The sequence below is a fragment of the Tupaia chinensis genome, unplaced genomic scaffold (genome assembly GCF_000334495.1).
Source record: "Tupaia chinensis unplaced genomic scaffold, TupChi_1.0 Scaffold000600_2, whole genome shotgun sequence".
NCBI classification, from domain to species: Eukaryota; Metazoa; Chordata; class Mammalia; order Scandentia; family Tupaiidae; genus Tupaia; species Tupaia belangeri.
The window spans coordinates 261,605-289,440 of record NW_006160118.1 but is presented as its reverse complement, the minus strand read 5'-3'; the positions used below and the strand labels follow the sequence as shown (position 1 = coordinate 289,440).

General features: G+C 38.3%; 1 protein-coding gene across 1 annotated transcript in view; it reads left to right on the top strand.

Annotated features, from left to right (window-relative positions):
* Positions 1–3,329: 3,329 nt before the first annotated feature.
* Positions 3,330–27,836, top strand: part of LOC102471338 (dystrophin-like) — a gene marked incomplete at its 3' end in the record, with an annotated part of 269,792 nt that continues 245,285 nt past the window's right edge. The window contains exons 1-3 of the mRNA XM_027775726.1: positions 3,330–3,347; positions 4,251–4,343; positions 11,814–11,891. Coding sequence (XP_027631527.1) covers positions 3,330–3,347; positions 4,251–4,343; positions 11,814–11,891 — 189 coding nt within the window. The remainder of the gene's footprint in view (positions 3,348–4,250; positions 4,344–11,813; positions 11,892–27,836) is intronic.

Sequence of the window (27,836 nt, the reverse complement as noted above, 5' to 3'; positions counted from 1 at the left end):
GATGGGAGAAAGGGGAGAGTGGGAGGAAAGGAATCAAGGAACAAAATAGTGATTGTATGAGTTTCTAAAATTGTATATGATACTGGGAATTTTATTCTCTATCACCTCACTGCTTCTTTTTAAGTGTCCCAAGTAGGTACATCTGGAAGCCTCTGACTTGTCTACAAATCATTCACTCTCTCTCCATTTGGTTCACTCTACTTTTAAAGAGAGTAATAGTAGATACCAGAGACTTCACAGGCATGGAGTTGGGGGTAGATTTTGGAGAAAAATGATTAACAGACAGAAGAATGCACATGAAAAAGTAAAATAGGCTATGGAATGTTATAGCATAGCAGAGTAAACAATGTCATTGGCAATTCAGTATATACTCCCCTCAAAACAAAAAACTAGTATAACTATTATCAAGTATTTACAACATAATATAATGTTTTATGTTAAACGAGATGAATATATCTATATAATTGATTCAGTTATCACATATGGTATACATGCTTTGAAGAACCATACTGTCTCCCACAAAAGGGTACAATGATTATATGTAAATAGAAATCACAATTTTTTTCTTTTTCTTTTTTTTTTTTTTTGGGGGGGTTTTTCTATAGGGCGTGTGTGCTCGCCAGACAGACAGAGAGAGACAGAGAGACAGAAAGCGAGAAATTACCCCCCCGGGGGGATGGCCACGCCGCAATCCCTTCTCCTCCATTCTCCTCTCGGGATCTTGGGCATGCACGCACATACGCCCAGCATGAGTTTAAGCCACAGGTCTGGGACACGAACCACAGTCGACTATGTGGGAGTCCAGCGACATAGCCATTACGCTAACTGCTGGTCCCTAGAAATCACAATTTTTAAGAAAAGTTTTGCCATAGAGCAAATGTGCTTAACAAAGAATAAGAGAGAGAGGGACAGACAGACAGAGAAACAGAGAAAGGGAGAGCAAGAAAATACTTTCCATAGGGAATGGTCATGTTACAATTCCTTGTCCACCATTTCTCCCTCCTTTTGGGATTTTGGGCATGCATGCACATGCACCCAGTGTGTTTTTCAAGACATTGGATCCAGGACTTGAACTGTGGAGTTAGCCATGTGAGATCCAGCTACCTTGACCACCAGGCCACAGAGCCAGCCTAGAAATCACATTTTTAAAAAATCATTTATAACTATTTAAAAAGTTATGGAAGAATTACAAAAGACTCTGATCAATGAGTTTAAGTTTGGACCCAAACAAGATCTTATCTGCCTTGTCTGGGCTCTGACCTCAAAACTAAGCAGAGTTCTGATGTCTTAGGTGCTATGTGATTTCTATGTTTTTTTAGTTTCATGCTTTACTCTGTATCCCAAGACTTATTTCACCTTTTCCAGTCCCCATTCCTCTTTTTGAATGAACAATGTTTTGCTACCATATTCCTCCTATTTGATAGACTTATCTATCTACAGAGATAGATATTGTTTTCATAACAACAAATATCTCTGTCAGCTAACTATGTTTTATTTTCTTCAAAAATTGACACACAGCTGTGTGAAAGATTTTTTTTTTATAAGATTAGAAGCCATGGTATTTCAGCTGAATCTGTAAAATTTTGTTCCTGAAAAAATAATAAATCAGCAGCATTTTCAAGGCCCTATATATACCTTTACTCAATTTGAAATAAAACTTTACTATTACCTCAAAATGCCAAGTTATTTCCAGGTTAGATCTACAATTCTTGACAGTATTATCAGAAAGTATACATTCATGTTCTTTAGTTATAGGCAGAAAGTATTCTTTAAAATTTCATAAAAATGGCAATGTCATTTTGAGATGCACTTGTACATTATAAGTAGTAAAGATGCTTTTCAAAAATCCAGTATGTTAGTATTTTGTGTTTGTTTTTGTTTTCCCAGTGGAATATTAGAATATTTTGAAATTTTGGGTAGAATTTCAAATAAATAAGTTGTGGTTATCTTGGTCAAAGTATTTATGTGGCTGAGTTCCCAAAGCTGGGCAGGCAAGGACCAGTGGACTGCCTACAAGATTCAGTGTCCTCTTTATCTGAAGCACCCAGGCATTGACAGGACCTGTCATCGACATGGTTTCCTAGCTACCAGATGAAGGGAGAGTCTGAATCCTATCTTCAGCCTTGGAAGTCACAGGGATGTCTTTCACCTTGAAACCATGGCTTTTCTTGGTTTTCTTGACCTGAGTGAGATTTGAAGTTTGTGTGTAATCCAAAGAGTGTGTGAGAAGAAGCCAGTCACCCAAAGGCTGAATTTCAACCCATTATGTGACATTTTTGGGAAAATATTTCCTCATCCACAGACTATAGGAATTCTCCCAGTTATGTGCTCTTTAGTTCCTTACTGCCTTTTCTTGCTTCTTTAAAAGATTAGCTTTTACAAATATTGTTTTCTTTGCTGACACTAAGTTCCATAAGCACTAGGGCTTTATCTGTCTGGTTTACTAGTGTATGCTTCAATACCCAGCTCAGTTTTTTTTTTTAAGTTTATTTATTTCTTTCATAAATGAGCTAGAGATATCAAGTACCCTGAACAGAGGATCCTATGCCAGGATTCATACCCATCTCTCATCCAGCCCTGGGTCATGGGCACACATGATCTCAGAGTACTTAGGGAGGTCGCTGGACTTGAATCTGAAACTTTCCCATGTGGGTGAGTGTGGTAGAGCTACATGTTTTAGTGTTGCACCACTGCCTGGCCCACATAGCTCATGTTTGTTGATACTCAGTATACATCTGTAGTTGATAAATTAGGGTTTTCTGTTAATAGATCATTTAGGAGATAAAAGATCTGGGAATGATTTCATATGAAGGAATTGTAGGCTTTTAACCAGAAAGCAAACAAACAAACAGAGAGAGAGAGAGAGAGAGAGAGAGAGAGAGAGAGAGGACTTGATGGAAGGAAAAAAAATGTTTGGAAGATAATAAAATAAAATAGAAACAGAAAAGCCAAGGACTCAGCATGATAAGATAGAAAGAACAAGGGCTCCAGTAGTTAGTTCTGAGTCAAAATCTTGGCTTTACCACCTTTTGGTTTTGTGACAAAAGGCCATATATGCAACCTCTGCGTTTCATCTGCAAGATGAGTATTTTAATGCTAACTTCCCAAAGGTAATAATATCTACTCAGTGAAGAATATCTCATGAGTAGTCACTCGAAAAATATTAGAAATTATTAGTGAGCATTATTTATCATTAGTATAATTTCCAAGCAAAGGACTGAGAAAATTTGATCAAAATATTTCACAGACTTATTTCAATTTTATTTAAATAAGATCTTCCTAAAATCTGTGTTATTCAATGAGAATGAGTAATTCTGGGTGGTGTAAAAATGGTGTATACAGAGAAAGTATATTCTGTGTGACAAGGATATTACATGTTCTATGTTATGTAAACCTCCAAGTATATGAAACAGTTAAATGTTATGTATCCACTTAGGGAAATTTGGATGAAAGAAAAAAAGGTTTCTATAGGTGTTTACTTCTCCCCCCACCACAAACTACCTAATTGTTTAAATAGGTTTCTCTCCTTCGAAAAATCAGTATTCATGGGGCTGGCAGGTGGTGTGATTTTAGAGTGCTGGACTCCCACATGGCCTACCATGGTTCGAGTCCCAGACCTGGTGGTTTGCTTTCCCACTCTTCTTTCCTTTCTCTCTCTGTCTCTCTGATCAAATTCAAAAATAAATAATAACAAATAAATAAATATATAATTTTTCAAAAAGAATCAGTATTTGCTAACATAGGTGAAGTAATTATTCCATAGATCTCACACTGATGTTATTCAAAACAATTCAAATAAATTTGACCTAAAAATCTAATGTTTTGGGACGAGCAGATGACAATGGTTACATCACTGGACTCCCATGTAGATGACCTCAGTTCGAGTGCTGGACCCAGTGGCTTAAAACACATGTTGAGCACGTGTGTGTGCATGCCCAAAATCCTGAGAGGAGACTGGAGAAGGGATTGTGGCATGGCCATCCCCATGGAGGGGGCAGGGGATGATTTCCTGCTTTCTATCTCTCTGTCTCTCTCTGGAGAGTTTATGTGTCCTGTGGCAAAAATTTCTCTAAAAAAAAGTTTTGTTTTTTAACTTGAGCATTACTTTTTAAAAATTTATCATCTTTGGCAGATTAATTATTAAGTACATGAAATATTCTTAAATGCAGTGTAAAATTTTAAAAGACATAATCAAGGAAATGGATCTTTGGAAACCTGTTTTGTTTCATTGGATATATTTTGTATTTCAGTTTGGAAAGCAGCACATAGAGAACCTCTTCAGTGACCTGCAGGATGGGAGACGCCTCCTAGACCTCCTTGAAGGCCTGACAGGACAAAAACTGGTATGTGATTTATTTTTCAGAAAGTTAACATTAACCTTAGAATTTCAGACCAGAAATAAACTGGTTTTATAAGATCTAGCTTACTAAATATTAATTTAACTAGCAATACAGGCCCTATTCTTGAATAAAATAATCTCACATTATTGTTTTCATTTTGCATAGTCTATCATATGCAAAATGAAGTGAAAATATTCAGTAATATATTACTATTTATTACCTAAGTGGATGTCTTTATAAAGGGTTTTACATATATATATTAAGCTTTAGAATTATCTTGGCGCTCTTGTGTATTTTGCAATTATTTTACAATAAACCTATATAAGCTTTAAATAAAGAAAAAATTATTATTGGGCAATATAATAAAGTATAGGGATTTTAGTCTAATAAACAATACCATATGTGATGAGAATGTAATTTCCCTTTGAGAACTATTAACTAACTACAGAGCATTCTTGTGAGACAGCTCTGATTTTTATATATATTTATAGGGTAATAAAATCATAGATGAGTCTGAGTTCAGTAATCAAGGTCTCTTAACGGGGGGAAGGGTAAGTTACTGGATCCAATCTCCTTACTAAAATAATTTTATTCTTAATGTCTTAGTCTGCTATTGTATTGCTAACAGAAAAATCTGAGACTGACTGATTTCTAAATAGTTGAGATTTATTTGCTTGATGATTCTTGTGGCTCAGAAGTCCAAAGAAATGGAGCTGGCATTTGGCTGGCCTCTTGTGCTATGTTAAACATGGCTGACGGAAGCAGAGAAGATAGTGGGTGTGTACAAAGAGAGAGACCTAGGGGCAGCCCTCTTCCTTTTATAACAACCTGCTCTCATGGGAACTAATCCCTGCTAATGAGGCTAGGACTCACTCTTTCTCACAAGAAAGCATTGGTTAATTTATGCGGTCAGTGCTTCCATGATTGGAACACTGCTCCTGCTCACTAGATCTCACCTTTCAAACTTCTCACCACTTCTCAATGCCATTATGCTGAAAATCAAATTTCAAAACATGAAACTTTGAAAGAAAAATTATTACCTAGACCATAGCACTTAGATTGCTACTATTATTATTATATGTAGAATTTAAGTCCCCAATCTACAGTCATAGCCATGCTGCATATGAAATGAGTCTGCTAAATGATAGAATTAATTTCTTCTCTTTGACCTTCACTAAAATTCCCCTAACACATACACACATATACACACAAATTTTGTCAATAATACACAAACTTCAGTTGACATTCCAAGTCAAAGATGCCAAAAGTCCTATCCTGCTACTTGCCTTCTGCAACTCTCTTATGCTAAGCCATGTTGGTCTCTGTATATTCTGTCAGATATGCATGGGTCTTTGCCTATGTTGTTTTAATTGCCTGTATTGCGTTCTGTATGTTTGTGTGTTCCAATCATCCTTCAGACACCTTGATTTCTCCTATCAGTGACACATCTCTCAAATCCTCTTTCTGATTTTTCCCTCTTCTATTTTTAAAGAGTTATTTATTTTATTTATTATTACTATTATTATTTTAATTTGTTAGAGGGCATGTGCACTCACCAGAGAGAGAGAGAGAGAGAGGGAAAGTGAGAGAGCAAGCTGTCAGGTCCTGAGCTTGAACCACTGTTGACCACGTGGGAGTCCAACACCTTCACCACCACACTTGCCGATTCCTCTCCCTCTTAAATCCCATAATATACTTGCTTGGGAGGGTCAGCTGGTGGGATGGTGGTTAAGGTGTTGGATTCCTACATGGGGGACTGCAGTTTTAGTCTGAGACCCGGCAGCTTGAAAATCACAGCAGGCATGTGTGCATGCATGCCCAAAGTCACAAGAGGAGAATGGAAGAGAAGGGATTGTGGAGTGGCCATCCCCACTGGAGGGTGGTAGCTCACTTTTCCTCTCTCTGTCTCTCTCTGGTGAGCACTCACATCCTATGGCAAAAACCCAAAAATAACAAAACTTGTTTTGTCTTTAACTTTCATTTAATTATTTTCTGTGTATGTTTGTACAACTATGCATCACTCCTCAATTAAATTCTGAAGTCTTATATGGAAGAGACATACCATTTGCTTTCATTTTTAAATTCTCTTCAACTGTTCTGTGGGGTTGATGTATTGCTAAATTGATTTCAAACTGATGCATTTTCAAGAAGTCTGCACTTGTACTGATATAAGAACAATTCGATGATGTATTAAAATAATCACTTCAGTCAAGTAAAAACTTCAGATTTCTTGGTACACATCTGAATTTTTTGCTTTTAGCCAATTTGAGTGCATTGTGTATACTTAGTCTTAATTTCATTGGTTAGAAGTATATTTGTATATACTTATCCATACCATATGATCATGAGAACATTTTATATGAATACACTATATGTACCTATATGTACTTATATATTGTGTGTGTGTATATTTAGTAAGCATGTGACTGTGTGTCTCAAATTTTTCCTATGTTCTGTGTTCAGGCCTGCCTTCAATTATTATACACAAATATTCCAGTGTCTTCCAAGTGCTTATGAACATTCTTTCAGTTACTATGGGTGTTATAACCCATACTATGCACAAGACATTGGTCTCTACCTCTGAGTATCTGTAAAACCACTTAAAGAAGTGGTGCCATGACTCTCTCTGGTCATGTCACAGACTAAGTCAATCCTTCCATTACCCAAACCATTTTTTGTCAGACTTACACCTATTCATATAGGTACAATGTCTAAAAGAATGAATTTCTGGGAACCAGCAGTTACCGTAATGGCTATGTCGCTGAACTCCCACGTAGTTGACTGCAGTTTGCGTCCCGGACCCGGTGGCTTGAAACTCACGCCAGGCGTCTGTGCGTGTGTGCTCAAGATCCCGAGAGGAGAATGGAGGAGAAGGGATTGTGGCATGACCATCCCCCGTGAGGGGTGATTTCTCACTTTCTGTCTCTATGTCTCTCTCTGTCTGTCTGGTGAGCGCACTCGCCCTATAGTGAAAACCTCTCCAAAAAAATAAATAAATAAATAAATAAAATAATGAATTTCTTCAAAATAAAATTTAAAGAAATCAAAGGATTGAAAATTTGATATGTAATATACATCGATGTATATATATATGTGTGTATATATATATATATATATATATATACACACACACCACACATATATATGAGCAGTCTTCAGAAAGTTCACGATAAATACATATCAAGAAAAAATTATGCATGGATTTCAAAATTGACCGAAAATAAATTTGTATTTTCATTCCATTTTTCACAAATTTTTGAAGTCCCCATATGCAAACATACATACATGCATAGATGCAGAGATAAAACTGAATCAAAGAAGTAACAGACACTGGAGAAAAAATGGCAAACAACAGTTCTGCAGGGTTCACCAGTAGAGGGTGAGTGGTAGGGAAAAATAAATCACTAAACATTCACACAAACCAATATTCACTTCATGATTTCAGATACTGCTGCTAACGGATCTGTGATCCATTCTTTGTTCTAGTCACAGATCTGTCATCCCTCATCCGGGAACGACCCTCTTGAATTCTAATAGTTTCTGTAGTGATACATCTTCTACATCTAATTAAAGTAGTGTAAGTTATTGAACAGAAATTTCAGTATCCTACTTGGAAGTATCTGCATATACATTATTGGCTCAGTGCATCTGCAGGGTTAAAAGGGAGATATTTGCCTTACAACCAGAACATTGAAATTTTCCCCCAGAGAGACTTTAAGAAGGATACATTTTAGCTGCCACTTTAGGATCAGAACTTGCAGTGCTTTTTTTTCAGAGCAAGATTTTTTACTATAGTATGCATGCGTTCACCAGAGAGACAGAGAAAGACAGAGAGACAGATAGTGAGAAATTAAAACCAGTGAGGATGGCCATGCTGCAGTCCCTTTTCTTCCATTCTCCTCTTGGGATTTTGGGCACACACATATGTGCACCCCAGTGTGAGTTTTAAGTTGCCAGGCCGGGACTTGAACCACGATTGACTATGTGGGAGTCCAGTGACATAACCATTACACCATTTGCTGGTCCTGCTTGCAGTTTTTTTTAAGAGTAGAATTTCTTTCGTGCTGATAAGTACGCACATGTGTATAGAGACATGTATATTTGTATGTTTGAGATGGAAGCATAGGAAAATGCTGCCAAATCTTATCAACTAGCTAACAGGTAATATTTTGTCTAAATATGTGGCAGAGGATTGACTTCAATAATTATTTTCAGAACTTTAAATTCCTAAAATTACTGTTAGATTTGCATGCTATAATACACACACACACACACACACACACACACACGATTTATTTATTTTTTGGCTACTTTTCCTTACTTCTAAAGGCTCTGTGTAGCCTTATTTTCCTCCTCTTTGTGGTGGGAAGTAGGGAAAAAATACCAAAATGTAAATCTATATCATTTTGGTAATCTTGGAGGAAAATATTCTAGGAGGAAAACATGGAGATTCTTTTTCACAAGGTTATCTTTAAAAACTGTGAGAAGTTGAAGAAGCAAGACATCAATACTGTTTGGTAAAGGGTATCAGGTGAGTCATTGTGACACTTCGGGTGCTTTAGCTTAATTTGGAAAGTGTGGCAGGCAGTGCAAAGGGCAAGGTGTTCTAAGGTGAGGAATTGCTTGAGAAGAACAAGAACAATGCTGAAAAGTGTGTGTGAGGGGGACTTAAGAAGTAGAAAACAAATTACTTGATTGATATACACAAAAGGTTGAAGATGGGGGGAACCAGCAGATGGTGTAGTGGTTATGTCGCTGGATTTCCACATGGCCAACTGCGGTTCAAATTCCAGACCCAGTGGCTTGGAAATCACCTTGGGCGCATGTGCATACGTGCCCAAGATCCCAGGAGGAGAAGGGGTTGCCGCATGGCCATCTTCCTGGGGGGTGATTTCACATTTTCCCTCTCACTGTCTCTGTCTCTTTCTTCGGTGAGTGCGCACACACACTATGGCAAAAACATCTTTAAAAAAAGAAAGAAAGAAAGAAAAAAGTGGAACATGGAAGGAAATCAGCTGGAAAGACTGGTTCTATACGCACAAACTGAAGATGAGATCCTAAATAGACAAACTATTACTCGTATAGCTATATAATATAAGTTCTTAACGTCCAGTTCATTGTCTGTACAAGGAAGATGACACTATTTGCCTTGCAAGAGAAATTAGAAGTCGCACATTCAAAGTACCTGGCACATACTATGAGCTCAATAATAATAATAGCAAATAATTATATTGTATCTGCTATGTGACAAGCACCAAATTAAGTGCTTTATAAAATGGGTCTTCAACATGTTCATGGAAAATTCCTGTTATGAAGAAGCTATGCATAGATTTCACAATTTTTGCACCAAAATAAACTCATACTTTAATCCCATTTTCCACACATGTTTTCAAGTCCCCTCATGTAGTAATACATTGAATTCTCCCAACGATCAGAAGGAACAATTATTAACTGTTTTAACAGATGAGGAAAGTGATGTACAGGGAGATTAAGAAATTTGTGCAGTCACATAGCACAAAAGTGGCAGAGTTTGAAAAGTTGAACTCAGGCAGTTCAGTTTTTGTAGCTCATGTCTTTATCAATAGGCACCCTAAGTTTGGGATGAAAGCTATGCAAGTGATTTCCATTAGCAGTGGACTTGCTTCACGACATTGTTGAAGATATATATTGGGTTGTTGGAAAAGTCATGGTGCATTTTTGCGTAGAAAAAAACAGAAAAAAATATGTTATGGCTTATCTGACAACCCAGTAGGATGAATGCAAGGAGGAACAGTGAAGAGGGATGGAAAAGAGATTGGCACATGTTCTGGCTTCTGTTAATATTAAGGTAAAGGAAACAAAAATCTAGCAAGGTAGTAAATAAGTATCATGCTGGTAAGATTTCCCAAACCCCACAACTGAACAAATGAGTTAATTCGTATGTTGTAATGAACTACACAGATGTTAGTTGAACAATTACAGGATGAGATATAATTTTTGTGATTGAGAGCAAGCGTTAGGGAACCAAAGATGACTGAGGTTTGGAGTTGCAATTAAGATAACATTCACACAAATAGTTTCCTTTATCCCTACTTGGTATTGCATGAAGGGTCTTCAAACAGTTCATGGAAAGCATGTATTCTGAAAAGGCCATACATGAATTTCAAAGCTTTTTTGCACCAAAATAAACTCCTACTTTATTTTTATTTTTCATGGGTTTTGTAAAGACTGCATATAATTTTGCTGGACTCTAATCTTCTTTAAATATTCCTAAAATGTGTGGAAATTTAACAAGCTTGTACACATAGGAATGAATTTTTAAAATTGTGGGATACAGGGCAGTTGGTGGCATGGTGGTTAAGGCAGCTGGATTCCACATGGCTAACTGCACGGCGATAGTTGCAGACTTGGTGACTTGAGAAATACATCAGGCACATGCATATGTGTGTGTGTGTGTGTGTGTGTGTGTGTGTATGTCCAAAATCCCAAGAAGAGAATGGAGGAGGAGGATTGCAGCATGGCCATCCCCCTGGAGGATGCTTTCTCACTTTCCCTCTTTCTGGCCAGGACATGGCAATAGCCATTTGTGTGTTTTTTTTAAGGAATAATAATTATTTTTAGAAAAAAATGTTTTGCTATAGGGTGCATGCACTCGCTGGAGAGATGAGAGAGAGAGAGAGAGAGAGAGAGAGAGAGAGAGAGAGAACACGAGAAATCACACGCTGGGGGAATGGCCACCCTGCAATCCCTTCTCTTGGGATTTTGGGCATGCATGCACACGTGCCTGGAGTGAGTTTCAAGCCACCAGGTCTGGGACTTGTACCGCTGTTGGCCATGTAGGAGTCCAGTGATGTAACCGTTAACACCATCTGCTGATCCCAAGGAATAGCTATGTTTAAAAATTATGGAAAAATGGAATTAAAGTACAAATTTAACACCAGCTATATGTATGTGTGAGCTCAAAATCCTGACAGAGCAATGGAAAAAAAGGGATTATGACATGGCCATTCTCATTGAAGGGTGTTTTTTTCACTTTCTCTGTCTCTCTGTCTCTCTCCAGAGAATGCACATACCCTATAGCTAAATAAATAAATTTGAGTCAATTTCATTGCAAAAAAATTGAAACCCATACACAGTCCTTTTATAACAATGTCTTTTCCATTAAGTTTTTGAAGACTCCTCCTATGACAGTCCTTCTGTGTGCTGGTGTTTCTCTCTTTGGTGGTCATGCAATAATCCCCAACTAGGCTACAGGATTATAGCCTTTGTGAAAGAAAAAGAAGCTATCATTCTTGGGGATGGGTGGTTCATGCCACACAGGTATTATGCTACGAACAATTATCTCAAAGCCCTTAGATTCATCACAGTAATGCCTCACAGGCTGTGTTCACTTAAAATATTCAAATTGAAAAGTGAAACTTATAAATTGTTTCGTTTCTAATAGATTGTTGGTCTCTCTGCTGGGCTGTGAACATGGTTTCATTTTCTTTTCAGCCAAAAGAAAAAGGATCTACAAGAGTTCATGCCCTGAACAATGTCAACAAGGCACTACGGGTCTTGCAGAAAAATAATGTAAGTGATGACCTGGACAGAGTCTGGGTGGCATGAGACAGCACGCTTATGTGTGAGTGAGGGCTCTGGCCTGAAACTCAGAGAAAGCTTCTTGAGTTCTTTTATAATCAAAGCAGTTCTTGGGAACACATGTTCTAGTTTATGTGCGTCTGCTTGAGGCTAATGTGATTCAGAAAGCAAAGGCTTGCAGTTACAGCGAGGAGTAGCCCAGGCCTGATAGGCTACTCCTTGCTGTTTTCAGGTTTTACCTGATGGAACTATATTTTGTAACAAATTAAATCCTGCGGTGAACTCAGTTACTTAAAGCAGTGTTCTGTGCAACACATGGATTTTACCATACTGAAAATTATTCTTATATGCTGTGTGCAAACCAGATAATGCAGTTTGTTTGAATCAAGCCAACATTTATTAAGCACTATATTCAAGCATATTATAAATTATACAGAAAGCCTAAATTACACAGAAACAAATTGCAATTTTAACTCAGGGTGAGAATTACAGATTTGTTTCCTACTCCTGTATTTGGTTTGGTTCAACTGGATGAAAAGATATGTGTTATATTAGGCAAAGTAAACAAACATGGCTAAACACATGGGCACATTAGAGGAGTGTTGGTCTCCTCTGAGAGACACTGAAATTCCTTTCTCTCTATCATGACTTTGGCGTGAGTTCTCCTTTCCTATGAACTCCCTAAAGCCTTTCTAGTCAACCAATGCATTTACAGAGTACTTACGGTAGCTTCCTAATTTTATCACACGCCTTTTTCTAGGAAACATTCAAACACATTGATCAGATCCTCTTAAAATAACTGTAGGCAGTGATATATTAATACTAACTTGTACTTCCCCAACATACACTCATCTGAGAAGAGGGAACATTGCACAGGATATGGAAGTGAAGATTGTACAGTAACTGGCTGATTTTATGAATTTAGGGTGTTTATCACCGTTATTCTGTGAAAGTTATTTCACAGAAATAGTCTATGTTTTATTTTATGAAGATATTAACTCGGTATTTTCAATTGTTCTCCAGTTAGAAGAAAACAGTCTATGGACTGTCTTAATTCCTATTATTTTTTTTAAATGTACTGTAGGGAACATGTACTTACCAGAGAGAGACATAGAGAGAGGGAGAGAGAGAGGGAAAGTGAGAAAGCAAGTTGCCAGGTCCAGGACTTGAACCACAGTTGGTCATGTGGGAGTCCAGCACCCTAACAACTATGCCACCTGCTGGCCCTGTGTAAGATATTTTTAAAACTAAAGTTAAAAAAGAAAATTAAAGGGACCAGTAGATGGTGTAATGGTTTCATCACTGGACTCCCACATGGCCAACCGTGGTTCAAGTCTTGGACCCAGTGGCTTGAATCTCATTCCAGGCACATTTGCATGTATGCCCCAAATCCTGAGAGAATAAAGAAGGGATTGTGGTGGGACCATCCCTCTTGAGTGGTGATTTCTCCCATAAAATGGTCAGTTAATGTAGCCATACATATTGTTTGATAAGTTTTTTTTTTCTTATACTGATTATAGAGTTTGAAAATGTGATGTTTCCTATAACATATAATCATTACCTTCACAGTTATCAATATAGGAACAGGAAAAAATCCTGGCAATAAAACAGATAGACCATATAAGGAAATCTATGTGACTTTGGGATAATCAAATAATTGTTAGGTATTAAATCAAAAGCATGATTGTATAAAAGAAAATTAACCTGAACTGCATCAAAATTATGAGTCATTCCTATATTCTGGTTATGAGCCCATTGTGTTACCTGTTACAAATATACTTTTCGTCTCTATTGCTTACCTTTTTATTCACTCAATGGCGTCTATTAATAAAAACAAATTTTTCATTTTGATATAGTTCATTTTAACTTTTACATGTCTGTAATATAAAATATTACAAGGCTACTTGCCTACCCATAGTCATTTTTTTATATTCTTTTTTTTAAGAGGTTTTTGCTATAGGGCGTGTGCACTCGCCAGACAGACAGAGAGAGACAGAGAGACAGAAAGCGAGAAATCACCCCCCAGAGGGGATGGCCATGCTGCAATCCCTTCTCCTCCATTCTCCTCTCGGGATCTTGGGCATGCACGCACATGTGCCCCGCGTGAGTTTTAAGCCACTGGGTCCGGGACATGAACCGCGGTCGACTACGTGGGAATCCAGCAACATAGCCATTACGCTAACTGCTGATCCCCATAGTCATTGTTTTTATCTATATAAGGTTTGTTGTTTTTTTTGAGAGTTTTTTTGCTATAGGGCGTGTGCGTGCACCACAAAGACAGAGAGAGACAGAGAGATAGAATGTGAGAAATCACCCACAAAGGGGGATGGCCATGCCACAATCCCTTTTCCTCCATTCACCTCTCAGGATCTTGGGCATGCATGCACACACATGAATTCAAACCACTGGGACTCTAACTGCAGTAGACTACATGGGAGTCCAGCAACATAGTCATTACGCCAACTGCTGGTCCCATAAGATTTATTATTTTAACATTTGAATTTGAATTTTTGTTTCATTGGAATTTTATAATTGTTTATGATGTGAAGAATGGGATAAGATTCAATCTTTTCATTCTATTTGGAATCAAATTGATATAACACCATTTATTAAAATCAATGTTGCTTCTTCATTGCTCTTAAATACAAGATGTGTCATAAATGTCAGTGTATATGTGGATCTACTTCTGGACTTTGCTTACATTGCTCTGTTTGTTTACATGGGAACAAATATTTCACGGGGATAACCAGTTTTATAATGCATCCTTGTATCTGGTTAACCAGGTTATCTGATTTTCTTGGCTGCTGCAAAATGTTCTCATGGGTTTAAAATTTCGGAGAGCGGTTAGCTTTTGGAAGGGCTGAGGCAGTCAAGTGCGTAAGGGAATCTTCCAAGGTGCTTAAAATGTTCTATGTGTTGACCTGGTGATTTTTACACATGTGCATTTACTTTGACAAAAATCCATCAAGCTATACACTTAAATATGCTATTATGTACATATACATTATGCTTCATTTTTAAAAAGGTTAAAAAGAGGAAACTATGAAGGGAAATTAAACCCAACCTTATAGCCTCCTAAACTCCAAATGATGGCCATATTTATTAATCTGATCATAGACCCCATATTTTCTAATGAAATTTTTGAATAAATGTGATAAGAGAATATACAGTATTGGAATGTGATTAATGTAGTGTGTGAATCATTTTTTGGAAGGCCATATTTCATAGAGAGACGATAACCTTTTAATATTTTAGCAGGGAAAGGCTTTAAAATAAGGGGTATAATTTGATGAGTTCTTCAAAAGTAAATTTCCATCATACTCTCATATGAGCCAGAGACTTAAGGAGGAACAGCATAAAACTGGGATCTCTGAATTAAATAACAGCATCTCGAGTAAAACCCCCTCAAGATGAAACCAAAACCCAGAGTGAAATAATCTTTACCTGAGTTATCCACAGGTCAGAAGACAAAGGACACAAGTGTTTAAAAGTAAGTGCATTTTGCAGATATACTACCTTATAATTTCATAATAAAATGAAGTATAAAACAAATGGAAAATATCTCAAGATGCAAATTTATTAGCCTTTGATTATTATCATAAAGGATTAACACACAATTCACTCAGAGAATGTTCAGAGCAGGTGTATTTTTTAATTCATTAGAAATAGCTTTGGGTGGTGGACCAGCATTTGGCATAATGGCTATGTTGCTGGACTCCCATGTAGTCGACTGCAGGTTGAGTCCCAGACCCAGTGGCTTAAACTCACGCTGGGCGCGTGTGCGTGTGTGCCCAAGATCCCGAGAGGAGAATGGAGGAGAAGGGATTGCGGCATGGCCATCCCTCCTGGGGGGTGATTTCTCACTTTCTATCTCTTCGTCTCTCTCTGTGTCTTTCTGGCACACGCACGCACCCTATAGCAAAAAACCTCTCCTGTATATATATATATATATATAGGGTCTTCTAGGTCAGATGAATAAATGAGCCTGGGGCAGGATATAAACAAATAAGAACATTACATTTAGTGGTAGGTAAGACTATTTAAAATTTCCTTTTAAATAGTATGTAGTGATAGGTAAGTGCATGGAGAAGGGATAAATAGGAGTTTTGGGAATAAACAGAATAGGAAGAAATAGATAGGTATTGGGAAGAAATCTGAAGGAAATGAGTCATGGTATTATCTATAGGCAGCTGGTCCAGGAAGAAAAAAAGGACGTGAAGTAAAATTAATTAATTAATTAAACTGAAAATTTAGAATGAGTGATAAGTAGTAGATGGAACTAATTGAGTATGGGGGGTGGGTAGGGAAGGGGATAAGAGAGGTAGTAAGGTGGGACTAGGAAGGGAAAAAGATGTTAAGCCGTGGCTAGGGTTTGGACTCAGGTATAAATGAAATGACAATGACTAAAAGAAAAAATGTATTATAGGGACCAGCAGATGGTGTAATGATTATATCACTGAACTCTCACTTAGCTAACCACGATTGAGTGCCGGACCTGGGGGCTTAAGTGTGTGTGAGTGCCAGAAATCCCAAGAGGAGAATGGAGGTGAAGGGATTGCAGTGTGGCCATTCCTCCCGGGGCGGGGGGGGGGTGATTTCTCACTTTCCATCTCTCTATCTCTTTCTCTCTGGGGAGCACATGAGCCCTATGGTAAAAATTTCTCTCTCTCTAAAAAAAAATTAGGTATTATATATTAAGTGAGTGTGATGGTTAATATTGGATGTCAACTTGACTAGGTTGAAGGATGTCTGCAAGGCTTATGAAACATTGTTTCTAAATTCCTGTTTTTGTTAGAGTACTCCCTGACCAGATGGGCTGGGAGTCAGCAGGAGGAAAGAGGGAGACCTGCCTTAGTGTAGATTAGCATCACCTTATGGGGGAGGGTGTGCGGTGGGGGGGTTAGGGGGCAGGGAGTGTCGGAGGGACAAACATAGGAAATGGGGTTCTCTTTCCTTTCCCCCTCCTCCCTTTCCTTTTCCTTTCAGAGCCCCAACCTGCTCCAACCCTATTCCTGTACTTGGCTCTGGGTCGGTTTTGCTAGATCTTGGCCCTTGCACCCCTACACTCAGACTCCAAGTACTTTAACTTTAGACTCCAGACTCATAGCAGAAGCAGCCTAAGGGCTTTTGGGCCTGTAGCCTGTGAGGACCTCCTTCAGATCAGACTGAAACCAAACCAGTTTGAATCAGCTCTTTCCAGCTTTCAGTTTATTGTGGGGTTTCTGCTTGTGATCACACGAGATCATTCCTACCATCAATCCCTTATTTTATATATGTATGTATATATGTATGTGTGTGTGTATATATATATATATATAGGCTAAGTTTTTGCTATAGGGTGCATGTGCTCACCAGAAAGACAGAGAGACAGAAAGTGAGAAATCATCTCCCAGGGGGGATGGCCACACTGCAATCGCTTCTCCTCCATTCTCCTCTCAGGATCTTGAGCACGCAAGCACACGCACCCGGCATGAGTTTAAGCCACCAGGTCCAGGATGTGAACCATGGTCAACTACATGGGAGTTCAGTAACATAGCCATTATGCTAACTGCTGGCCCCCCCTTATTTTATATATATATTCAGTCTTGTGGTTCTGTTTCTCTGGAGAACCCTGACCAATACGATGACTCATAAAACAAATTATTTTAAAAATCAGTGATAAGGCTGGCTCTATGGCCCAGTGGTTGAGGTACTAGATCCCACATGGTTAACTGTGCAGCTTGAGTCTCAGATTCAGTGGCTTGAAAAATATGCTGGGCATGTGTGGGTATGTGCTCAAAATCCCAAAAGGAGAGAAAGAGATGGTGAAGGATGGATTTCGGTGTAACAAATCCTCATGGGGATGCTATATTATCTCCCACTTCCTCTGTCTCTCTCTGGCAAGAACACATGCTCTGTGACAAACAAACGAATCAAAAACTGTGATAGGATAACTAATAACTGAGAAAAATGAATGGCACTTTTAAAAGATTACCATTTTTACTCAAAAAACATTTAATCAATTGGGCCAGCCCCTTGAATGGTCGTCAAAGCAGTAGGATCCCACATAGCTGACTGTGCAGGTAGAATCCTGGACCCAGCAAGTTCAGAAATGCACTGGGCATGTGTGTGTGTATTTGCCCCAAATCCCAAAAGGGGAGAGAATGGAGAAGGGCCTGTGGTGTGGCCATCCTCCTGGGGGGGTGCTTTCTCACTTTCTTTCTTTCTCTGTCTCTCTATGGTGAGCACATACACCGTCAGGCAACATCTCTTTTAAAAGTATAATAAGGAAACCATAATACAACTTACTGCATGATAGAAATACTGCTAAAACTGCAAAGAAAAATAGATGGAAGTATGTTTTTATTTAAAGCCTTTAATTCACCATTTTCAAATTACAACATACTTAGCACCAAAAAACAATAGGAACTCTAAATAACATAAATTGCATATTTAATAGTGATTTTTCTACTCTACTGCATAATAGTTCTTTTTAAAAAATTTATTTAACTTTATTTGCTTATTTCAGAGTGACAGAGTGTCAGAGTGAGAGAGAGAAACAGAGAAAGCAAGCCACCAAATCCGGGATTCAAACCACGGTCGGCCATGTGGAAGTCCAGCGCCCTTAACCACCATGCCACCTGCTGGGCCCCCATAATAGATAGTTCTTTGTAAATATTTACTCATTTATTTCTTTTCTGAGAGACACACACATGCACACACAAAGACAGAGACAGAGACAGGCAACCTTAAAATAGTCCTCTCACTATGATCAGTCTCCGCTGGCCCAGATCATGGTCATGTGTGTGGATGCTCAGTATGCTCAGGTAGGCCATAGTACATGAATTCACGACCTGTCCTATGTGAATCCAGTTGCATTACCCACAGCATTACCATCTACCTCCCCGTAGTACATAGCTTTATAAAATATGTATGCAATATGTATAAATCCCCCATAATGTTAGATTTGCAAGAAAAGCAATCATGTAATAATTTTATTTAAATTATCCATATCCGTGAACCAGCAGTTAGCGTAATGGCTATGTCACTGAACTCCCACGTAGTCGACCGTGGTTCGCATCCCGGACCCGGTGGCTTAAAACTCACGCCAGGCACGTGTGCGTGCGTGCCCAAGATCCTGAGAGGAAAATGGAGGAGAAGGGATTGTGGCGTGACCATCCCCCCCGGGGGGTGATTTCTCGCTTTCTGTTTCTATGTCTCTCTCTGTCTGTCTGGCAAGCACACGCGCCCTATAGCGAAAATCTCTCCAAAAAAAAAAAAAATTACCCATATCCAAATCTAAGCTCTCATTCAGGCATTCAGAAAATTCTACCTCTGTCATTATTGGGAGTTTTTTCTCTCACCCTGATGGAATGCCCAGAGCTCAGGGGATCTAATGTGATGTCTTCCATAGGCAAGGAAATAGCCTTTCATTTTAGACCACTGAGGTGTTCACTGATACAGACACCATAAAATCCCAAAGCATCTAGTGAAGCCAAGTGTATCATTCACTGTTTTTATAGGAAAGAGATGGCATACACAAAAACAGAGTTGAAGAGAGTGTAATGAGGTGAATATTTACAGAAATCTGGGCAGGATTTAAAGAAGTGAAAATGAATAATGAAACATCGAGGGACTAGCGTGAATCAATAAACTTCTCTTCCTCCAAATCTAAAGATAAGTGGATAAAGATGTTACCTTAACCTGATGAAAACTCTCGCTTTGGGGGGAAGTCACTGGATAGCAAGCAAGACCATAGGTATCTAAAAATGCAGTTATTCTCAAATCATGACCTAATAAGGGAGCTGGGAGAGTATCTATTCCTTAGTCTCACTCTCCAACCCTCCAATATCTTGCCAGTGCTGCTCATTGGTTGAACACAGCCAGAAGCAAGAGCCATTGCACACCAGGAAGCAGCGAAGAAGCTGGGTGAATGGGTGGGGGCAAACAGTATAATCAGTATTGCCAGTGTCTCATGTATGTGTGTGTGTGTGTGTGTGTGTTTTCTGATTCACTTGGAGACTTCAGAATTTTTATTCAGAGGATCTAATGTCGACTAGGGCCCAGTGTTGTTGAGTGTACCTGGGGCCGGCAGGTGGCATGGTGGTTAAGGGCACTGGACTCCCACATAGCTGACCGTGGTTTGAGTCCTGGACCTGGCAGCTTGCTTTCTCAGGATCCCTCTTCCTCTCTCTCTCTTTCTCACTCTGGTCAAACTAAAATAAATAAATAAATGAAGTTAAATAAAATAATTCTTTAAAAATGTTCTCACCACATGTGCAAATTAAAAGTGGTTACTATATTATAATGCAATGAAAATGTCATTAAGTACCCAAAAAGAATGATTAAAATGCATATTTCTTGGATAATAATATAACGCTAGACACTAATACTACATTTATAAATTCAATTAATTAAAAATATGTTGAATTAGAAACCAAAAGTACAAAATCACATTTGTGTAAGAAAAAGAATTCCATGTGAAAATCCATGAGAAATGGCTTAAGTTCTACCCTGAGGTTCAAATTTTGTCTTTGCTTTTATCTTCATTAAAAAAATAAATAAATAAAAGATAAAACAAATGGAAGCAAACTTTCAACTAAAAAAGTTATAAAAAGAAAAAAATGCTCTAAGGAAAGTAGGAGCTAAAGATAAATGAAGGAATTAGGAAGAAGAAGCACTAGATAAATTTAAGAGCTGGTTCTTTGTAATAAAATAGACTAATCTCTTATAAATTTGATCAGGAAAAAGGGAGGAAAAACAAATGGATGAAACTTAAAAATAGAAAGAACATATTAAAGGTAAGTACAAGAGATGTAGAAACAAAAATGGTTTGTATACCGAATTATATATTGATATGTTAATTATTTAATTATTCAAAAATCCAATGACATCGGACACCAGTAAGAAACTCATCTATACTTTTATGAAATTGGGCCAGCCTCATAGCACAGGGGTTAAACACTGTGCAAAGGAAACTGAATCCCACATGGCCAACTGTGGTTCAGATCCTGGCCCCCCCAGACAATATACCGAGTGCATATGTACACATGCCTTGAATGGTGTTCACACAAACTTTCTTTCACATTAAAAAAAAAGGATAATTGCTAATAGTAAATTATATAAAAGCCTCCAAATTATAGCAACTTATCCACAGAAAAGTTAAAAAAAAATTTCTTTCCTTTTCTAGGGCTCATGCACTCTCCAGACAGACAGAGAGAGACAGAGAGACAGAAAGCGAGAAGTCACCCCCCAGGGGGTTGGCCATGCCACAATCCCTTCTCCTCCATTCTCCTCTCAGGATCTTGTGCGTGCACGCACACGTGCCTGGCGTGAGTTTTAAGCCACTGGGTCCGGGACGCGAACCGCGGTCGACTACGTGGGAGTCCAGCCACATAGCCATTACACTAACTGCTGGTCCCACGCCACAATCCCTTATCATTCATTCTACTCCGAGGATTTTGGGCACACATGCATACATGCCTGGCATAATTTTCAAGCCCCTGGGTCCGGGACTTAAACCGTGGTCAGCCATGTGAGAGTCCAGTCACCATAACCACTATGCCAACTGCTGGCCGCACAAGCCTGGTTTTAAAATAATTTACAAACTTAGCCCTTTCTTGTTCTTAAAGGAGCATTAGACACATCTTTTCAAAAGGATATTCTGTCACTTTGAAGATTTTAGGTCAAGGTCGTTTTGTCTTTTCCTCCTGTTTTCGAGTCTTCTCTACATGAGCCTATCCCTCAGCCGTTACTCAATAGTTACAGTACATTCTCTGGATTTAAACTAGCTCCTCGATTTCACACTGTTCTCACTTTCCTTTCCTTTCCCTGTCCTACATTCTAACTTGAATGCTACTCGCAGCTCAGCTCTGTAGAGCCGATGCCACGTTCATGTTCTGATTTGCATTCTCTGTGGTGGCTGTTTAAGCATGAAGCTATCCCTATCAATAATTTATTTTGGAAAACCACTTACTGAGAAGAAAGTACTTCTAAGTGCAGTGATACCTTTATTACAATATTTGCAGAGAGCAAAGCTCATTTGTAATAAGGTTGGCTGTGGTTTAGGAAAGCAAACAGAAGAAAAGTGCCAAATCCTGCGAAATGAGGATGATGCTACCAAGTGGCTCTCCTCGTCTCCACAGCAGTTTTAATTGAAAATGTAGCCACAACTTCTTGGGTCGTGTTTTTTGTTTTGTTTTGTTTTTTTTTATCCTTTTTTTTTTTTTTTTTAACTTGTGAAAGGTAGAAAGCAAATCCTGGATAAAAGAAAAACATTCTCATCTAATTATTTTATTCCCCTTCCCTTCTTGTGTGCAATCGCCTCCATTAAGCATTCTGAATTCAGTTCCACAGTTCTTCAATTCTTGTTCTCTTTCTCTCTTTGTTTTGTTTTTTGAGGTTTTTGCCTTAGGGCACATGAACTCGCTGGGAAGAGAGAGAGACAGACAGACAGACACAGTGAGAGGGAAAGTGAGAAATCCTCCCACCAGGAGGGATGGCCACGCCACAGTCCCTTCTCCTCCATTCTCCTCTCGGGATCTTGGACACGCGTGCACACGCGCCCGGCATGATTTTCAAGCCACTGGGTCTGGGACTCAAACCATGGTCGGCCACGTATGAATCCACCAATGTGACCACTATGCTATCTGCTGGTCTTGAATCTTTTTGTTCATGTAAATGAAAATGTTATAGGGATTTTTGATGCCACGGGGGGAGAGAGAAAGAAAGTGAGAATTCTGAATGGGGCCTGATCTCACTACAAGCCTTTTTCCATTAATTCTTTATTCCTTCAGGATCCTGGGTGTGCCTGGGGTATTTTTCATTCTGCTGGGGTTCAAACTCTAGTTGGCCTCTGGCTTCTTCTGTGCATTGAGTAACCACTGTACCATGGGACCAGCCCCAAAAGAGATATTTAATGGGTAACTTTAACTTTCAAATTTATCTATTTTTTCTTAAATATAACTAAATTTCAGTCACTGAGTTTTCTCTATCAATTATTTGCATTTTAAAACATTTTATCTGTAGTCAAATATTCTTTTTTACTGATAAGAGAATTTAGTAATTGCAAATATGATAGATACATTTAACTGTTTATGGTGTTTTAAACTGCATTATGGGGGCCGGCAGGTGGCGTGGTGGTTTAGGGCACTGGATTCCCACATGGCCGAACGTGGTTCTAGTCCTAGACCTGGTGGCTTGCTTTCTCGCTTTCTCTCTCTCTCTCTCTCTCTCTCTCTCTCTATCTCTCTCAATCCATGTCCCTCTCTGGTCAAATTTAAAATAAACAAATAAATAAAGCTGAATAAAATAATTCTTTAAGAAAAAGAAAATAAATAATATAATATATAAATAAACTGGATTATGATTCCTGTCTTTCTTTTTAGCCAATAAAGTTTTCCAGTTGTGTCCCTTCTTTCCTCTCAAGATTTCCATGCTTATTCTTTATAAATTCCAATGCCTCTCCCCTCCCCACCGAGTTTATTTATTTATTTATTTTGCTATAGGGCACACGTACTTGCCAGAGAGAGGGGGCAAGTGAAGAATCACGCCCAGGGGGAATGGCCACTCCGCAATCCCTTCTCTTCCATTCTTCTCTTGGGATTTTGGACACACACACACACACACACACACACACACACACACGCCTGGCATGTTTTAGCTCCTGGGTCTAGGAATCAAACCGTGCAGTTGGCCATGTGGGAATATATGCCTTAACCACCATGCCACCTGCTGCCCAATGCCTTTTAAAGATTCTTACAAAAAGTGTAGTATTGAAATACATCATAGGTATTTAACAAGGACTTAACTTAGTAGATATGATTTAATATTAGCTGCCACAGTGGTAGATTTCTTAATTATGTTCTGTATACTGCTGTCATCAATTGTCTATCAAAAGGTGGCAATTTTTCAGCAAGTCACTTTAAATGTACAATGTGAGATAGCACAAAGCAAATAAGATCATTGCTATACATTATTAAACCACAAATCCAAACCAGTTTTTAAAATGCCTAGGGTGAAAATTTAGATGTCAGCTATGTTCAAATATTCACTTAATCACATCATTGAAAATTGTTACTGAGTTAGATTGAATGGTTGTCAAATGTCACTGATCTGAAAAATGATATAGTGTTCACTCTTTCTGGTGCATGATCTTAGATAAAGGGGATTCCAAAATGTTCTTTAAAACTAGTATTTTATGGGCCCTTTCAATATTCAGAAACTTAAATAGCCATATAATACGTATTTGGGAGCATGTCAGAATAAAACATCTTTGACTGAATAGAAACTGCTTCCATTCATCACTCATAAAATTCAGTATTCAAATATAATCTTCAATTTTTTTATTTACATTTTTTTCTTAGAGATATTTTTGCTATAGGGTATGTGCACCCACTGAAGAGACAGAGACAGAAAGACAGAAAGCTAGAAATCACCATCCAGCGGGGATAGCCATGTCGTAATCCCCTCTCCTCCATTCTCTTGGGACCTTGGGCACAAGGTGCCCAGTGTGAGTTTTAAGCTGCCAGGTCTGGGACTAACCCTTTCACCATCTGCTGGTTCCCCTAAATTCCACATTTTTAAGTTAATTTATGGTAGACAAGTATTGTTTCTTTTTCTTTCTTTTTCTCTTTCTTTCTTTCTTTTTTTTTTTTTTTTTTTTTAGATGTTTTTGCTATAGGGAACATCCCTCCACCAGAAGAGAGAGAGACAGAAAGCGAGAAATCACCCCCCAGGGGGGATGGCCATGCTGCAATCCCTTCTCCTCCATTCTCCTCTTGGGATCTTAGGCTTGCACACACACATGCCCGGCGTGTGTTTGAGCCACTGGGTCCGGGACTCAAACTGAGGTTGCCTACATGGGATTCCGGCAACATAGCCATTACACCAACTGCTGGTCCCAGTTTCTTATATTGTATTTTCTTTGCAAACTATACACCTGTAAAATATCTGTATTTTATGCCCATTCGTTCTCAAGGACCCTTAAGAAGAAAATTCTGTTAACTCTGTAACTCACCAAATATAGGGTCATTGTCAAATGAGTCTGCGGTTTGAATCCACTGAATCATCTGTGAAATACATTAATAATAATTGCTATATTTTTATTATATTCTATGGAATATAAAAATATAAACAAACATTGTATTCCCCAGTGAAATGATTCACTTTCTCTCTCTCTCCCCCTCTGTGTGGCTCTCTGGCAAGCACACATGCCCTATGACATCCCCCCCAACCCAATTTTTAATTATTTTTGGCTAAGTTTAATTATAAGAGCTACTTTGCCAAAATGTTTAGTCTGCATTTTACATTCAATCACACTACCAGCATCAAAATTTTGATTTTCACATATTTGTTTTAATTTCCTTTTTACATTTTTTAAAAGTTATTCATTTATTTATTTTAATTTGACCAGAGAGAGACACTGAGAGAGAGAGTGAAAGTGAGACAGCAAGCCACCAGGTCCAGGACTTGAACCGTGGTTGGCCATGTGGGAGTGTCCAGAGCCTTAGCCACCATGCCACCTGCTGGTCCCCTTTAAATCTCTTTAACTCCTTTAAACATTTTTATATTCTAAAGAGTATAAAATTTTCTTTTTATTAACTACCTCAAATCTTTACTGTTGAACACAGGCTGCATATAATGAAAATACAGCTTCATTGCTAAGAATTCCCCTGTGATGTATTATTGTCCTACTAAACACAGCCAAAATACAGGGGGAGAAAAAAAAAACTTAACTCATTTCAGTAGCCCTTAAGCAATTTTTTTTTTGTGAACTAGTACATCTTAAAATCTGTCTTTGTTCTCACCACACTGTGTGTGGCAGATGGTGGGTGGTCAAAAAGATAGAATGAGTGACGAAACATATGACACTTAAGCATTGAAGGTTCGGACAATTTCTTCATAGGGAGTACCCAGAATTAAGTCTTATAATATATTCTAGGTTTCTAGGTGAAAATGTGCTTTTTAAAAGTATTTTCCAATGTGTATTTCTATATTTTCTTCAAATAAAAATAATCTCTAGAATATGGAGATATGACAAGGAATAAAGAAAGCCTGCATTTGGAGAGGCAGGTCCACCATGTCAATGGGACCCACCCATTAGGTTGTACATATCAAACTATTCATCATTTAATAATAAAAGGTTCAATGAATACATCTCTCAGTGGAAGAAAATACATATGATTTATGCTCATGAGTCTTGAAATTTTAAATAGTGTAAAGCTTAAATGTGGAATAAAAGCACATGCTTTAGGGCGTGAAACTACTTTGCTTTTCCTGCATTTTTGATCTTTTAAATGCATTATGTTTGGAAGGATTATATAAATACTTGAGGAGTTTCTCTTGAATATGGAGAAGTCTCTTTAGCTGACTACAGGATGGCAAGCATTTCAGAAAGGCATTTAACACGATTTAAAACAAATTCTGTCATCTAGAATGTTGGAAAGAACTTCTTGGCTCCTATATAAGAGGACTTAAAATTTTGGTGGAAAAGTAGATTTTCTTTGTAAAATAAATGTTTATCTTTCATTTTATTTATTAATTTATTTATTTTAATTTGACCAGAGAGAGAAAGAGAATGAGAGAAAGAAAGCCACCAGATCCAGGACTCAAACTGTGGTAGGCCATGTGGGAGTATCCCGCATCTTCTCCACCAAGCAAGTCACAAGAGGACTTAAAATTTTGGTGGAAAAGTAGATTTTCTTTGTAAAATAAATGTTTATCTTTCATTTTATTTATTAATTTATTTATTTTAATTTGACCAGAGAGAGAAAGAGAATGAGAGAAAGAAAGCCACCAGATCCAGGACTCAAACTGTGGTAGGCCATGTGGGAGTATCCCGCATCTTCTCCACCAAGCAAGTCACTTTAAATGTACAATGTGAGATAGCACAAAGCAAATAAGATCATTGCTATATATTATTAAACCACAAATCCAAACCAGTTTTTAAAATGCCTAGAGTGAAAATTTAGATGTCAGCTATGTTCAAATATTCACTTAATCACATCATTGAAAATTGTTACTGAGTTAGATTGAATGGTTGTCAAATGTCACTGATCTGAAAAATGATATAGTGTTCACTCTTTCTGGTGCATGATCTTAGATAAAGGGGATTCCAAAATGTTCTTTAAAACTAGTATTTTATGGGCCCTTTCAATATTCAGAAACTTAAATAGCCATATAATACGTATTTGGGAGCATGTCAGAATAAAACTGCCATAACCTTCACACCTTCTGCTGACATAGAAAAGTATATTTAAACTACAAATTTATTTTGGTGCAAAAATGATTTGTAATCCATGCATGTATTTTTATAGTATCCATTTTTCAAAACCTTTTTGAAAAACTATCACACACTTTATGATAAAAAAAATGTCTGCATATGAAAGAATCAAATGTGGGACCAACAAATAGCATAATGGTCATGTTGCTGGACTCCAGCGTAGTCAACCATGGTTTGAGTCCCAGACCCGGTATCTTAAAACTCACACCAGATGCACATACGTGTGTGTCCAAAATCCTGAGAATAGAATGGAAGAGAAGGGATTGTGGCATGGCCATCCCCCAAGGGGTGATTTCTCACTTTCTGTCTTTCTATCTCTCCACTGAGCACACACGTCCTACAGCAAAAAGCTCTTTCTCTCTAAAGAAAGAATCAAATGCATGTTATAAAATATGTATAATGAAAAGACTGTGCATGACCAGCAGTTAGTGTAATGGCTATGTCGCTGGACTCCCACGTAGTCGACCGTGGTTCGTGTCCCGAACCCGGTGGCTTAAAACTCACGCCGGGCGCGTGTGCGTGCGTGCCCAAGATCCCGAGAGCAGAATGGAGGAGAAGGGATTGTGGCGTGACCATCCCCCCTGGGGGGTGATTTCTCGCTTTCTATCTCTATGTCTCTCTCTGTCTGTCTGGCGAGCGCACGCGCCCTACAGTGAAAATCTCTCAAAAAAAAA